This window comes from Amphiura filiformis, chromosome 13 (assembly GCF_039555335.1).
Source record: "Amphiura filiformis chromosome 13, Afil_fr2py, whole genome shotgun sequence".
In the NCBI taxonomy this organism is placed as follows: domain Eukaryota; kingdom Metazoa; phylum Echinodermata; class Ophiuroidea; order Amphilepidida; family Amphiuridae; genus Amphiura; species Amphiura filiformis.
The window spans coordinates 35,162,032-35,179,160 of NC_092640.1; the positions used below are offsets into that span (position 1 = coordinate 35,162,032).

At 35.8% G+C, this 17,129-nt stretch overlaps 1 protein-coding gene across 5 annotated transcripts in view; it reads right to left on the reverse strand.

Annotated features, from left to right (window-relative positions):
* The window catches only part of LOC140168272 (uncharacterized), a 246,724-nt gene that overhangs the window by 85,500 nt on the left and 144,095 nt on the right, over window positions 1-17,129 (reverse strand). For all 5 annotated transcript variants that reach the window (XM_072191627.1, XM_072191625.1, XM_072191628.1 and 2 more), the window contains one exon: window positions 1,814-1,958. In XM_072191627.1, coding sequence (XP_072047728.1) covers window positions 1,814-1,958 — 145 coding nt within the window. The remainder of the gene's footprint in view (window positions 1-1,813; window positions 1,959-17,129) is intronic.

A 17,129-nucleotide genomic window follows, 5' to 3' on the forward strand; every position in this document is an offset into this window, starting at 1 on the left:
AAAAAAAATTTCTAATGTGCAAAATAAGCTGTCAAAAATGTAAAGCGCTACAGTTAACAAACAAACAAAGCCCATATGTAACAGAAATGCTATTTGTCCCATTCTAAGTTTGCCATTTATTCACACTTGGCATGATTGATGAATGTTGAAAATTGCCAGTGATGTTAAAACTATTGATTCCAATGAAATTTTCAAAGAATTATCTCACAGATGTGTTAACTGTGTTACTGCTATCAAAATTGCCAGTGATGTTAAAACTATTGATTCCAATGAAATTTTCAAAGAATTATCTCACAGATGTGTTAATTGTGTTACTGCTATCAAAATTATAAATTTATGACCATTTCGGAAGTTATGTGACGGACAAGTAAAGAAATCGTTATTTAAGTGCAGGTTTCAGTTTGTTTTAGAAATTGAATGGTAGCCGTGTTGTTTGTAGGAGTAGCCCAAACTAAAACTTGTGCCATAGGCCCAATCCTTTAGAGGCTGTGCAATAATTATGAGCCCCCCCCCCTTGTACATGTACATGCCAAATTTTTGGGATCCCAATTTGCAAACCTTAAATGGTCTATATACATCTTGCAAGCGCAGCGAGCAGGAAAAATTTTCATATTTAAGCGCTTCCGTCGGTTTTCCTAAGCCTTTATAGAGCGTTTTATTTAAAGGGCGCCCAAGAATGAGTGCCAAAATCGCTTGCCCCCTTTGGCTTGCCAAAAATTGCTCCCCCTTTCGCTCGTCAAAATTTCTTGCCCCCCGCCCCTTAGCTATTAACACATGTCATTTAGAGATTGATAGGATCATTTTAATCCTACATTTCTATGTTTTGACCAGCTGAAAACCTGCATGCTATGAGCATTTCATAATGGCAATGGGCTATTCAAAGAAAATTCATACACCCTTAATTACGACATGACCTTAAAGACTTAATGTACGATTTCCGTCAAATTTTGATTTTGTTATTCTTTATTCAAATTGTTTAATAATATTAGTAATAACTGATGGGAAGGGTTGCTGTCCATTTTAGGTTGAAATAACAAGGTAATGTGAAAGAAACCCCACTGGCTATTTAACACATAGTTCTATGGGAGGACATATTATCATAATTTTTAAATTATGATAATATGTCCAACTTTGCTCTGTTGACCTACAAAGACAACAAATTTGGCCGATTCCATTTAGGTGCAAGTTGAGACATGTGTACACATTACAAATATGCAAAAAACTCAGGTTTGAAAAAAATCAACCAATTTCATATTATAAGATCGTACATTATGGCTTTAATCTTCTATGCAGGGAGTGTGAATTTCAAATGGGGTTACCTGAATGGGTGGCTCCATTTGAAATCTACACCCTGCATGGAAGATTGAGATCATGTCTTCTATATGTCTTCAACTGAAATAGCCCAATTGAATCATCTGTTTCAATCATGTCTGTAACACTTGTTCTCTGGCAACCATCTTGTGGGGGCAGAGTTATCATGCATGCATAGGGTCCAACGTCATAACATGCCAAAGTCCTGTAACATTGAGCTCTACAAGAGAAGCTGGATGATCTGCATTAAAATGTATTCATGGGATGCGTTTTGTGGGTGCAAATGGCATCGCGTCATGAGTGCCCTATACGCACTAGCTGCAATGCACTTAAAAGAAACACACTCACTATGCGATCATTTCCCGTATGCGGATTCGGAGTGCCATGTACACTTTCTATTACGGATGCGCAATTTGCATAACCCAGAAGATCGCATTGAAACGTTTTAATGCAGATCCCGTTCTCTTGTGTGGAGATCACCCAGTATAATAAGTTCACTTACCCAGATCCAACTCTCCGCTTTGTACCTGGGCTTACATCGCCTCCGTTTGCCTTGACCTGTGACCCGGCCACAGTGGTTCCATTGGTTATACATGACGCATCAGCACCAAGCCTAAGATCGTCCACAGAGGTCGTACCAATGCTTCCTGAGAATTACAAGAAAAAACATGAAATTATAAGAAAGGTAGATGGGAAAAAATCTGTATCTTCAATACGAAAGATCAAATTTTAATATGATGGACGACTTTTCATCCCAGCTACATATACACTTAGTACATACGGTATCAATAGATTTACAATTTACTTTGAGGACTGTTAAATTTCAAAATATCAATTTTAATCATTTGCCAAAAAATATGTATATATCGTGAATTTCTAAAAATTAAAATTATTTGATATCAGAAGGACATTCCTCGTATTCAAAATGCAATTCGATATGTCTGATGTGCTCTCACTCAGGCTCCACAAAAATACGTGAAAACGTTAAGCTATCCGAGCCATTAATCTTTTTTTTTTTAAAATAATTAGAATTAGAATTTTAGTATACAAAATTAACAATTAAAACTTATAATTATGTGCAAAGAAACATATTTCAATGAGCCTTGAAAATAATCAATAAAAAAGAAAAATTTAAAAAAACTTCCTGGTAAATATTTGTATCTTGTGATTCTGAAGAAGTGCTTGATTTACTCGCATGCACTGAGCCAATGAAAAGTGTAAAAATACGGGAACATCCCTGAGGCAATGTGAGAATATTATAACAATGCATTTACTATGCACTATATTTCAAATTAAATCACATACTGGAAATAACATTGCTTCCTCTATGTACATTAATAATTTATTCACTCAATTTCACCACCCCATTTCATTTCAATGTCTCCATTATGTACATACATAAGGCAAAAAAAAAAAAGGTCTGTTTGCCTTTTCAGCTCAAAATTTTATTTGGATCGGTAGGTGGATCGCAAAGTATTCCATGGTATCAACAGCTTGCTATGGACCATTTGGTCAATGAGAAACACTTACAGTTATTAATTCTAGCTAATAAACAGGCTCAGGCTGTTGTAGTAACACAGTTCTTGGTCTTGGTCAGTAACACCGAGGCAACTTTAACAGAATGTACATGAACAGAGGGAGTACGATGACTGAACTAAAGATCAGATGTGAAAATCTATCAATTGTGCACAAATTAATTAAATCAGAGTTTTAAGCTTAAATGCAATAGCCAGAATATGCACAATGGGCAAGTGGACTACGGAGAAGTCTACAACAGCGCATGAATTGAGGTTGCGTAGACTGAGTCTGGGATGAAGCTGGAAAGGATTGGGAGAAGAACAAAGATTGGCAAAGATTTTATACACAGAGAAGCAACACCATGACGCTTGCTGAGAAGAGACAGGTCGGAATCCAAGAGACGGTCCTCATGGGAGAGGTTCCAAGACTGAAGAATGACATGACAGGTGAATCTTTGAGCAGATTCCAGGGCTGATATTCATAAAACCACGCTAGGCCTAGTTGACAGCTAAAATTGACTTGAGCAAGCTGCTAAGCCTAGCTGATTGCTAATTCTTATTCATAAAACCCAGTTAGAGTTAGCAACATTCTAAAATTTTGCCAAAACTTAGAGTTGATCTGGGGCAGCGCTAAGTCACTAGTTGACAACTAGTCTTAATGATTTTGAACTAAGTTTGACATGATTTATTGTTTTAATTTCATATTAACTGTTGTCAATTATGAAAAATAATGTTCTCAGAATATTCTGTTTCTGAGGTCTTCAGTGTGTTTTACACATAAGAAACTGTCTTAAAAACACACAACAAATTTAGGGTGAATGAATAAACATTGAACTAAGCCAGTATTGTTTAACCAAATTTGCACAAGAAAAATGATTATGATATAGCAAGTAATCTTTAGTTAAGCAGATATGTTCAATCGAAGCAATTCTGTTCAATTGTTTGATACGTAAAATATATATTTTGGAGACATGTTACCAATGTTCTCTTTGGTAAAGATGCATGACTTATTTTCAATAACAAATTATATGTCAATTTGATAAAGATAAATCATGCTTGGCTTTTGTCAGGACAACAAGCAAGATATATCATATGCTATTAAATTATCTAATATTATTTACACAGTGTTGCTCATGAAGCTAAATGAGCAGCGTTAAGTGGATGCATGTTGTTTTCTATTTGATGAAGCAATATAGTATGTACAGTATGTTTTTACAACAAACCAAGGACTTAACATGTATATGAACTTTACTTGTTCAGAGTATCTTTTTTAATTTAATTTGCCGTAACAACCTTGTAGGCCTATATAGCTTACAAAATACACATGTAATTTTATTAACGAAATCTCAATGAAGACCATCAGCAATGAGTCATTACATTTTGATCATTTTGACTGTGGTTCAGAGCTCAAGTATAATAGACATGTATTATATAAGCCTATTGTATTAGATGTTACACAACTGTTGAAGGCCATATCACCCAAAACACCCAAATAAGTTATCAGCTAAATATTTCTAGTTGATAGCTAGTTAGCAAAGTGTTTAGCAAGGTTTTATGAATAAGAAATTAGTTGATTGCTACGTAGCTATCAACTAGTGGATTTAGCATCTTGCTAAGCACTAGTTGGTTGCTAATTTAGCAAGGCTTTATGAATATCGGCCCAGAAGATTAGTACAGGTTATGTTCAGAGGATGCCAAGAAGTACAACCAAAAACTATTGCAGAGATCACACCACTAAATCGGGTCCAACCCTATCTGACTGAAGAAATAAGAACCAGTGTTTAATTCGCTGACCATACCAGGTACATTAAAATGGAAAAAAAAAATTTGAAATGAAGGCTGATATGCCAATTTTTTGGTGATAGTCGTGCTCTGTTGATGTTTTTCTAGTCATCTGAGCATAAAAAGATGAAAAATACTACAATTCTGAAATTTTATGAAGGTTTTTTGGTTCCATTGCCCAACTGATGTCACAACATAGAAGCCCTGAGCTGTAGAGTTTGGTATGGTTTACCTCATGTTCGATGCACCACTGCGAAAAAGCTGCTCAACTACCAAAAAATGCTGGTTCTAGGGTAGAATAAATCATAAACTTTTGGAAAAATGGTGTTTTGAATGAACGATGACGTAATAACCATGAGAAAATGATGATTTCTTGGGTACCTTTTAACACATAAAAAAGAATAGGAACTTGATTTAGTGGTGTGATCCCTGCAATCCCCATGAGTGCACTATAGTCCAATAGATTGCCGTAATCATTGTGCAAATCTTAAATTTCTTAAATGTCTTCCACAGGGGGTGTATTTTTTCGACTGAAATAGCCCATTGCTGAACATGGATTTTTGTCTGGTGTTTAGACATCCTTTCCATCTTTTAATTTCCTTTTTAGCATCCAGAATGCAATTATAAAACTAATAAGGTGGTATTGCAAACTTATGCAAAGTACAAAATGTGTATTTTTATGTTGCAAAATTGTAAAGCAGCCTTTGTTACCAATAAATTCAGCCATTGTTATTAGTTTCTTTCATTCAAATTAATAAATCCATATACAACAGGGCTCTAAATACATGGGAATCCCCTTAACTTTCACAAAATAGCATCCTTGAAAAATATTTATCAATGACAAAAAGTGAGAACCAATTCATGTAGAATAATAGAATATGTTCAAAATAGCTCTTGTAATGAATCAAAAAAGTATTTTAATCCCATCCATAAGGATAGACCAATTTCAAATGATACCTTTTAAAAAGAAATGCAAGTAAAAATTGTATTTTCTAATTGTACAGGGGATAGAAGAACCACCCATCACACATTAGTACAATTTTCATGAAAATACAATGGAAACATAACTTGCATGAAAAAGATGAAATAGTACTTTTACATGCTTTTTACCGAAGATGAAACTGTTTTTAAATGCTATACTACTGAAGATGTAATAGTACTTTTAAATGCTATCTACTGAAGATGAATAGTACTTTTAAATGCTATCTACTGAAGATGAAATAGTATTTTAAATGCTATTTACTGAAGATGAAAAAGTTCTTTGAAATGCTATCTACTGAAGATGAAATAATATTTTTAAATGCTATTTTCTGAAAATGAAGTAGTACTTTTAAATGCTATCTAATGAAGATGAATAGTACTTTTAAATGCTATCTACTGAAGATGAAATAGTATTTTAAATGCTACTTACTGAAGATGAAGTAGTACTTTTAAATGTATCTACTGTAGATGAAATAGTATTTTAATGCTATCTACTGAAGATGAATAGTACTTAGTTTAAATGCTATCTATCAAAGCTTTTAAATGATATCTAAAGATGAAATAGTACTTTTATATGCTAGATCTACTGAAGATGAAATAGCACTCTTGAATGCTATCTACCAAAGATGAAATAATATTTTAAATGCTATCTACTGAAGAAGAAATAGTATGTTTTAAATGCAACCTACTAAAGATGAAAGTACATCAAAATACCATCTACTGAAGACGAAAGTATTTTTAAATGCTATCTAATGAAGATGAAATAGTACTTTTACATGCTACTCACTGAAGATGAAACTGTTTTTAAATGCTATCTACTGAAGATGAAATAGTATTTTAAATGCTATCGACTGAAGATCATAGTACTTTTAAATGCTATCTACTGTAAAAGATGAAATAGTATTTTGAAATGCTATCGACTGAAGATGAAATAGTACTTTGAAATGCTATCGACTGAAGATGAAATAGTACTTTGAAATGCTATCGACTGAAGATGAAATAGTACTTTGAAATGCTATCGACTGAAGATGAAATAGTACTTTGAAATGCTATCGACTGAAGATGAAATAGTACTTTGAAATGCTATTGACTGAAGATGAAATAGTACTTTGAAATGCTATTGACTGAAGATGAAATAGTACTTTGAAATGCTATTGACTGAAGATGAAATAGTACTTTGAAATGCTATCGACTGAAGATGAAATAGTACTTTGAAATGCTATTGACTGAAGATGAAATAGTACTTTGAAATGCTATCGACTGAAGATGAAATAGTACTTTGAAATGCTATCGACTGAAGATGAAATAGTACTTTGAAATGCTATCGACTGAACATGAAAAAGTACTTTGAAATGCTATCGACTGAACATGAAAAAGTACTTTGAAATGCTATCGACTGAACATGAAATAGTACTTTCAAATACTCTCTTCACTGAAGATGAAATATTACTTTTAAATGCTATTTAATGACTTAAAAAGCAATGTAGTACACGCTTTTTTGCAGCTTCCTGCAGTATTATGCTACCTTTTTGCAGCTTCCTGTGGGGGATCTGTTCTACTGATGATGAAAAAATATTGTCAAAAGCTACCTACTGAAGATGTACATGCCAGTTTTGAATATCTAATGAAAACAGAGGCTGCTATAAAATTACATAACATGCAGGTATACGCCAGGTAAACAGAAGGAAAATCTTGTAAAAAAAATAGAAGTCTGATAGAAAATACTGAAACGTGTCATCTTTGCTTTTCAGATACAACAAGTAACGTAATTACTGGCTGGCCATAATTTAATTATAATTGTTGAACAGACTGACAGCACACATATATTTCAAATTTGACCTAGTACTTGGCTCCAACATAATATTTCACAATTGAACATGGTCATCATGAAATTATCATTGTCTGTTTATCCCATACAGGTATAATTTGACTTGATATAACTGGAAATTGTATGGCAAAGTTCTTCACATAGATGCTAAAAATCAGTCGCAAATGCTAAAATCAGTGGCTCTGTATGTAAAATTGCTTCTAACTTGAACTTGCCTACAGTTTACAATAGCCGTATTATATGGGGCAAGGGTATTGTGTGGTCATTTAAATGGGGGTTTTATTTTCGCAAATTTATGGAATAGAAGTCAGGTGGCAACTTTAGCAACACACAAATTTGAAATTTCTCGTACATAATAACATTGTTAAAAGAGCATTTCATGATCCACAGCATCATCCCCCACTTTTCTCAAAAAAAGTTGAGATTTTTATATCACTTGAAACCTCTGGCTACATAATGTTTATGTACAAAAAAATTCTTGCAGCTTAATTCATTTAGCAATATCGTGAAATTTGAATTTTGTTCTGGTATACCAGAACAAAATTACAACACACTGTCTATGGAGCAGTTTAGTACACATAATCATGCATAACTCGCAAATGCAAAATCGGAATCAACTGAAATTTTTGGAATATTCAGCTTTTTTCTTGGATATCTACTGAAAAATGTCATAAAAAGAGGATGCTAGGATCACGAAATACTCCTTTAAGACATGAATTTTGTGAAAATACAACACACTCACAGGTCCCCTTTGTCAGAAATGACAATAAAATCTCAATATGAAAATAATCGTTGTCGCCGCCGTCATCGTTGTCGCCGCAATAAATCGTCAAATCATCATCATCATCATCATCATCAGCCAACTTCTGAGATCTTGGGCAAGCGAAACAATTTTGTTTGGCTGCAGCATCCCTTCAGTATCTCCCAGGAGGTGCTGGACATACTGTAAATACAGTGTGCGCGGCCGTCCAGGTTTCCTCTTCCCATGCGGTGGAATATAAAGGGCATATTCTTTCACAGGCTCATCATAACCCTGCCAAATACAACAAAGTCAAACACAGGAGGTGCCTCTCCTTCTGCAGTGTGGTTTGTGCACTGAGGGTTGGCAACAAATTTCAACTTTTCACTTAGCCATTGGTTTTTATGGGACAGGAAACTACTGTAAGTCACAGGAGTCAATGTTGAAAGGTTGCCCTATTTTTTTTTTCTAACCATTGGTTTTGATCCGACAGGAAATTGTCAAAAGTTGCTGGGAAAATCTTCAAATTGTTGGTTTGGCAACCATGAGTCTGCAGCACATAGGCTACCTCCAATTACCTTCATAGTAATTTGGATAAAAGCTTTTACAACACCTTTGTCAAGGAAATTGTCAAAAGTCGCTGGCGGAATCTACAAAAGTCGTCCAATTGGGCTCCCAAATCACGAGTTTGGCATCCGTGAGTTTGCAACACATAGGCCACCTCCAATTACCTTCATAATAATTTGGACAAAAGCTTTAACAACACCTTTGTCAAGGAAATTGTCAAAAGTTGCGGGGAAAATCTACAAAAATCGCCCAATTGGGCTACCAAATCACAGGTTTGGCAACCGTGAGTCTGCAGCACATAGGCCTGCACTTCCAATTACCTTCATAATGATTTGGACAAAAGCTTTTACAACACCTTTGTCAGGGAAATTGTCAAAAGTCGCCAGGAAAAATCTACAAAAATCGCCCAATTGGGCTACCAAATCACAGGTTTGGCAACCGTGAGTCTGCAGCACATAGGCCACTTCCAATTAGCTTCATAGTGATTTGGACAAAAGCTACTACACCTTTGTCAAGGAAATTGTCAAAAGTCGCGGGGAAAATCTTCAAAAGTCGCCCAATTTGGTTCCCAAATCATGAGTTTGGCAACCGTGAGTTTGCAACACATAGGCCACCTCCAATTAGCTTCATAGTGATTTTGACAAAAGCTTTTATGACACCTTTTCAGTTTCAAACCTTTTAATTCCCCATGAGGAGACCAATGCTTTATAAAATGCAGATTTATACAAAACAAACCTTTACAATTACATCCCTATTCATTATTTTTTCTTAATACTCCATTCCGTCGCATCTTTAGGGGCTGTGCAATAATTATGAGCCCTGGGGGAGGGTAAAATTGGGGGGGGCAAGAAATTTTTGGCGAGCCATAAGGGGGGCAAGCAATTTTGGCAAGCCAAGAGGGGGAGCAAGCGATTTTTTACACGCATTCACAGGGTGCCTTTTTAATAAAACGCTCTAAAAAGGCTTAGGAAAATGGTACGGAAACGCTTAAATGTGCAAATTTTCCTGCTTGCTGCACTCGCAACATACATCTAGACCATTTAATGTTTGGAATTTGGGATCCCAAAAATTTGACATGTTCAAGGGGGGGCAAAGAATTTTTGGCAGGCCGAGAAGGGGGGCCAAGCGATTTTTGGCGGGCCGAGGGGGTGGGGGCAAGCAATTTTTGGCGAGCCATTTGGAAATTTTACCCCCCCCGGGGGCTCATAATTATTGCACAGCCCCTTATTCATTTTAAGATACAATAATAAAAGCTTTTGCAATTGACTTTAGTCATCCATTGTTGCATGTTTTTGCAGCCACACTATATTATCTTGAAGAAATCAATTTAAATTAAAAGAAAAAAAAGACTCAATCTAAATGTGGCAATATAAACTTGAAGGCAACCCTTGGTTTTAGGGGATTGTATTATTTAGGTTTAGGGTTAGGGTTAGGGTTTAGGGTTATGCGGAAAGGTTGGAATTAGGGTTAGGGATAAATTTGTGGGTTAGGGTTAGCGTTTAGGCAAAATAGTTACGGCCACTAAAACCAAGCATTGCCAACCTGAAAATTCCAAATTATTTGTATGAAAGAAATAAGCACTTTTGGCAGTTTCTTGGTAAAAAAAAAGTCCTTTAACCCATTGAAAATCATGTTCAATTATGGAAAATTAAACATTGTCATCCGAGCTTCTTGACTCCCTCCACTGGCTACCCATCGAAAAACGCATCATGTTCAAAATCCTCTTACACATCTACAAGTCACTGAATGATCTGTCACCAATCTACCTGTCTGATTGTTTGACAATCTATATCCCAACCAGAGAGGGTTTACACTTGGCGTTAGACGCAACTCGTCTAGTTGTCCCCAGGAGCAACAGATTAATTGGTGATAGGCAGCGTTCGAAATTTTGGTTGTCCGTTCGCCCGGGACAACTAAAAAAGTCGCCGGACAACTAAAAATACTGATTCGGTTGTCCGGAGGACAACCATAAATCTGTAGCCAAAACTCACCTACCTATACCATTTGTATACACTGATATTCAACGTATAAAAGCAAAAACTATTAGGACAACCAAAAACATAGACGGACAACCAGAAATTGTAACCTGGTTGTCCGTGGGACAACTATTTATTACCTAGCTGGGGTTTACACCCCCAGCTAGGTATTATAATCGTTCGATTCTTCCGCTGGCAACAAACCATTGTAATCTTCTGGTGTTTCTTCCGCTGGCAACAAAGTTAGTACGAGGAACCCATACCGTAGTAGCTCTGCACAATATAGATAGATAGGGCAGCACCAATACGAAAATGTCATACCGATAAATGATGTGTCTGTTTTGTCCGTTATTTAAGTTTGTGTTGCGAACTACAACAAAGTGAAATTGCACATGTTCTTTTGCTCATCTATCAGGGCACAGTTCTTGAACCCCAATATATTTGTATATTCATTGAATAACCTTTGACAATAATGGGTACAAAAAACCCATACCCTGTTCTCAAAATGCAATTATCATCTGTTCGTCATCCAAGCCCAGGGAATGTGTGTGTGAGAGGATTGATGGCTAATATGATTTTGGAAGGGCTCTCAGTGGGAATTGAAAGGTTATTGCAAAAAACTTGAATAATAGTGACAGTGATTGGTGTACACTCTAAATTAGAAAGACTTAAAATCTTAGTTGAGACTTGTAAATTTTTAAGTCTTTAAGATTTATTTTACGCGGGGTTTGATTTACATTTTACTTTTGGGATCGGGAAATGAAAATCTATTTTTAAATCTTTCGAAAGACTTAAACATTAAACCAATCACAACGCAATGGTGCGTGCACGTGATCAAGTCGAAACGTTTTCCTGGACTGCTCAGCCGCCATCTTTCTTTTGCGATTTTGTGTGGTGGCGAGCGAATGAATGAAGTGATATGGACGAATTTGTTTTGCAGAATGGCATCCCAAATGCTGTAATTGCCAATGTCAGTGACTATATCTTCCATGAAAAAGCTTACATTGTTGTGCACGAAGGGCCAATGTGAACATTATCTTCAATCGCCAAGGTAGTAGTCTGTGCTTCTGCTGTATAAGCTTACCTATACACATAATATAATTTATAAACTTATTTCCATGAAGGATCACACTCGGCCACTGCAGTGACACTGGAATTATCATGGCACTGCGGACTATTGCTTGAACTCTATGAAAGAAGTAGTCCTGACTTGGTATTACTGCTGTGAATAGACGTATTACTTGATAAGAAGTCACACAGACTTGTATTTAATATCGATATTTAAATCCCCATAAAGATTTATATTATTTTGAAATAAATCCCAGATATGCTTAAAAGTAAATCTTAAAGGACTTGAATATTACATCCAATGGACTTGCTGTCACTTGCATTTTTAATCTTTCAAGGATTTGACATTTTAAGTCTAAGGATAGTCTTATTTTTTAATCCACAGGTTTAGTCACTGATTACAGTCCGCCTTGGATTTAAAAATTAAATCTTTTAAACTTGAAAATAAGTCTTTGAAGTATTAACATTTGCTATTTGTAGATTTAAACTTTAAATCTGAAAAGTGTTTTTTTAAATCCCTGTGGGACTGAAATTTATAAAACTTTGTAAAGACTTATTTTAATCCTATATTGATTGATCCCTAAGTTTTGAAAGTAAGTTTTTTGGATTTGAATTCAAATCCCTGTAATTTAGAGTGTAGTAAGCTATTGAAGGACATTCACTTATGACTAGTGCCCAATATTACATCTCTGTACAGAAAATATGTCCGTTTACAACCATTATTATAATAAATTATACCAGATATAGTACACTCTTTGACTTAAGAAATAAAAAAAGCAATAGGGGCATGACACCAGCTCATCGACCCATTATGCCTTTAGTGGGGCACTACTGCTCTGATGGAAGACAATAAATTTTAAAAGGAACATATTTGACCAAATTTATGGTCCCCAAGAATTGTCTGGTCAATTATCCTTTTATGATTGAAAGAAAAACACCACATTTTCTAAACTCCTGTGATAAGAAAGGGGTCACCAGTGAAATTGGTTTTGAAATAGAAACCAGATTTTGAACCATATAACCATAATTATAAGCATATAAGAGAGTGAGATTATTTTAGTTCTGCTGTATGCTGTTCAAGTCTCAGTATAGTAATCCCAAATCTGAAATGTTTTCTATTACTTCCATGTTTTGAGTAAGGGGTTCATGATTTTTGAGCATTTGCTATTATAACAGTTCACATATTTAGTTGATGTAAACTTATTTGTATATATTTTCTGTGTTTTGTCATCTTGAATGAGCAACAAACAAGGTAAGAAAATTATATCGATTTCATTGTAATTCTAATATTGGGTGGATGACTTAAATTTAGATTAGATCCAGGCCCGTCGCATGATTTTTTTTTTGGGGTGCTGATTTTGAAAAAGTGGACCTTTTTTTTTCCAGGCGGGGCGATTTTGTAAAAAGTGGACTTTTCCTCAAAATTTTGGACCTTTTTTGGCCAAAAAAGCGTAAAAACCCGTATTTTTTTTGCTCGCTTCGCTGTTATATTTTGGGACTTTTTGTATACTTTTGCACATTATAGGGGGGGGGGTGCGACCGCACCCCCCTGCGTACGGGCCTGATTAGATCGATACTTGTCGATGTTCATAAATATGTCAATTGAACAATTTAAAATGAGTGGCTGTAAGTACAACCATCATAATGTGTGCACCTTTTTACATTTTGTGGTTTAGATATAAAATGTTTTAATGAATGCAGCTCCATTTCATACTCTGCTGTATGTATTGTACTGTAATTATTTCAACATTGCTCTGTACACTAGGTTTTTACCTAGCTGGGGGTTTACAAACCCCGAGCTAGGTCCTGTTTTTCTATCCGATTCTTCTTTCTTTCTTTCTTTACCTAGCTGGGGGATTCACACCCCAGCTAGGTATTCTAATGCTATCCGATTCTGCTTTCTCCTTCTTCTGGCAACAAAAACTAGGTAATTTCAAAATGCTTCTCCTCCAGGTTACACCCTACAATTACGTATCTTGCACATATGTATCAGCTATATCCAGTGCCCATAAGGTGCAAACAGAATTGGGGTCAAAAGGTCATTAAGGGGGCATTTCGGTATATAACCAAATACCTTGAAATGCTCCTTCTGCCACATATTACATAGCACAATTACGCCACTTACACATGTGCATCGGATTTACACAGTGTCCATAACTTGCACACCGAATTGGGGTCAACGTCATTAAAGACCCATTAATGGATCCCAGAGAAAGTGTAAAAAATAAAAATTGTTCATAAATTGCTTAAAGGGGAAGGATAAGTCATTCAAATTGTCATTTGGTATTTTTGAAATGAATGCAAAAAACGAAGAAAACAACAGTATTGACGAAATTGCAGTCCCATTCAAATAAATGTAGCTAATTTAGATACTGTCAGTATCTAAATTACAGATCCATATAAATTCCTTATTTTTGTTTTAAATACACGGTTTTCGGCTGAACCACTAACAGGCTATGTTAACACATTTATGACAGTGACAAAAGTACCAAAATCTGAATTTTGATGATTTTTACGATCGTCTGGATCAGCAAATCACTGAATGTGCCTTTAAGGGAACTAGAATGAGCGTTTCGACAGCATTTTTTGTGGGACATGAGAGCACATCATACCTATCGAATTGCATTCTGAATACAAAGAATGTCTTTCTGATATCAAATAATTTTCATTTTATGAAATTCACGATATAATACAAATTTTATGACAAATTATTAAAATTTGATATTTTTCACATTTGGAGATATAACAGTCCTAGAAGTAAATTTTATAAATTTAATGATATAGTCTGAAAGTGTTTGTAGCTGGGAGGAAAAGCCGACGATCAATTGAAAATTTTGACCTTTCATATTGAAGATATGGATTTTTTCCCCAAAAGACCTAATTTTTTTTTTGGTTTTTGGGAAAAAATCCACATCTTCAATACGAAAGGTCAAAATTTTCAATTGATCGTCGGCTTTTCATCCCACCTTCATACACTTTAGGTATAAATCATCAGATTAATAAAGTTTACTTCGAGTACTGTTAAATATCAAAATATCAATTTCTAATGATCATGATGTGTATTACATTTGCGAATTTCAAAAACTCTAAATTATTTGATATCAGAAGGCCATTCTTCGTATTCAGAATGCAATTCGATATGTCTGATGTGCTTTAATGTCTCACAATAAATACTGTCCAAACGTTCATACCCCTTCCTTTAAGGGGGTAAAATCTTACAATTGCATTATCTCGACATCTATCAGGAGTATGGGGCTCAAGAAATCTCATGACCAGGGGAACATTTTACAAGGGTCAGGTCAAAGGTCATACAGAGGTCAAATTTTAGAAATGCATTTCCTGGACAACTAACTTTAAGGGGGTGCGGGCTCAAACTTGTTGACAACAAACTTAATGACCAGAGGAACATTTTGAAACACTTTGCAGGGGTCAGGTCAAAGTTTAACTGGGGTCAAATCTTATAATTTTATTTTCTGGATATCTGTAAGGGGTATGGGGCTCAAACTCAGTGACAACAAATCTCATGACCAGGGGAACATTTTGCAATGGTCAGGTCAAAGGGCATGCAGAGGTCAAATTTATTTTTGAAATGCATTTTCTGGACATCTGTAAGGGGTACGGGGCTCAAACTATGTGACAACAAACTTACTGACCAGGGGAACACTTTGGAACACTGTGCAGGGATCAGGTCAAAGGTTATCTGGGGTCAAATCTTAGAATTATATTTTCTGGAGTACAAGACTCAAACTCGTGACAACAAACCTCATGACCAGGGGAACATTTTTGGAACATCTTTCAGGGGTCAGATACCTCCAAAACACTAACATGCCCCAGCTAGGTTTGTGGTCTATGACCACCATTTGCCACTAGTTTTTCCTTAATTCGAACACTGGTGATAGGTCTGTCAGTGTACAGGGACCCAAACTGTGGAACAACATCCCTTTAATCATCAGAGTTTCCCCCACTGTAGAGAGTTTCAAGAGTAACCTAAAAACTCACTTGTACTGATTGTTGCTGTTTTTAGGCCCTTTTTCAGGTAGTATATGTTTTGATATATATTTTGTTCTTTGTAAAGTGCTTTGATCAGGTTGGAAAAGCGCTATATTAAGTGCTGTTATTATTATCATTATTATCTCTTGAAAATAACTATATGGAAAAAATAAATCCTTCTGTAAAAATATATACTCCTGATTTATTCACTGGAATTCTGACATTATTGATCCTCAGGTCAATGTGGCCATTTCACCTCGGAAATAACAAATACCATTCTTCTGTTGGATTGGTTGGTGGTGGTTTTGTATTTATTATTCTGTGTTAAAAATAGCCACATCACAACACACTTTATTTTTCATTTCTGCAATTGAATAAATATGTAGCTGTGCAATTTTAAATTCTACTGATCCTGCATTCAATCTGTAGACAACAAAGATTGATGATAAACTGAGACTACGAGTAAACAAATTCTTTAGAATTAAAACCATTATGTATGATTTCCGCCAAATTTTTAATTTTTAGAAGAGGGAGGGCCTATATGCTTTCACCTTGAGTGGGTATAAGACGATGCTAGACACAATAGTGTAAGATTATGAAGATCACAAAAGATGTGAACCTGAGAAATAAATAATATAAATAGGTAAGTAAGCTCAGGTGAGGGAAAGCAACATTAAGAACCACCTGAGTTTCGAACCCAGAGCTCTCTACATTTCCGGTCTTTGAGATTTTGAAACCCTTTCATTAACCCTAACCCCCACCGGGCTTTTTTGCGACGGGAAGGGAAAGAAGGAAGGAATAAAGAGAGAAAAGAAAGAAAGAAGTTGTTTGCTCTGGGTGGGATTCGAACCCGAGACCCCTCGCATGCCAAGCACTGGGTCAGCGACACCTTGCCACGGGTCTTGGGCTTCGCTGGCCAGCGAAACCATGCCTATAGTATATATATCACTTAGGGCGATTGCGTCATCACACCACGTGGGATGCACGCACGAACAGCGCCTATATCAAGTAGTATTTTGTAGTACTTGGTCCTGTTAGGGTTAAGCTAATTAGGCCTTAGACTACCCCGTAGTCCACTTGCCCATTGTGCATACTCTGGATATTGTATTTAAGCTTAAAACTCTGATTTAATTAATGTGTGCACAATTGATAGATTTTCACATCTGATCAGTCACCCTACTCCCTCTGTTTGTTAGCTTCCCAAGTGGACTACTGACATTGCCTTGCGGTTAAGATTTTTAACACGGGACTCTATGGAGAGTTAGGCCAATTTCTGGCCTAACTAAAATTGTCCATGATGTAATGCATCTTTAAATGGCTCTGCCTTGTGATTGGTCGCCCATACCTCGCTATGCTTTAAATCGTCTGGG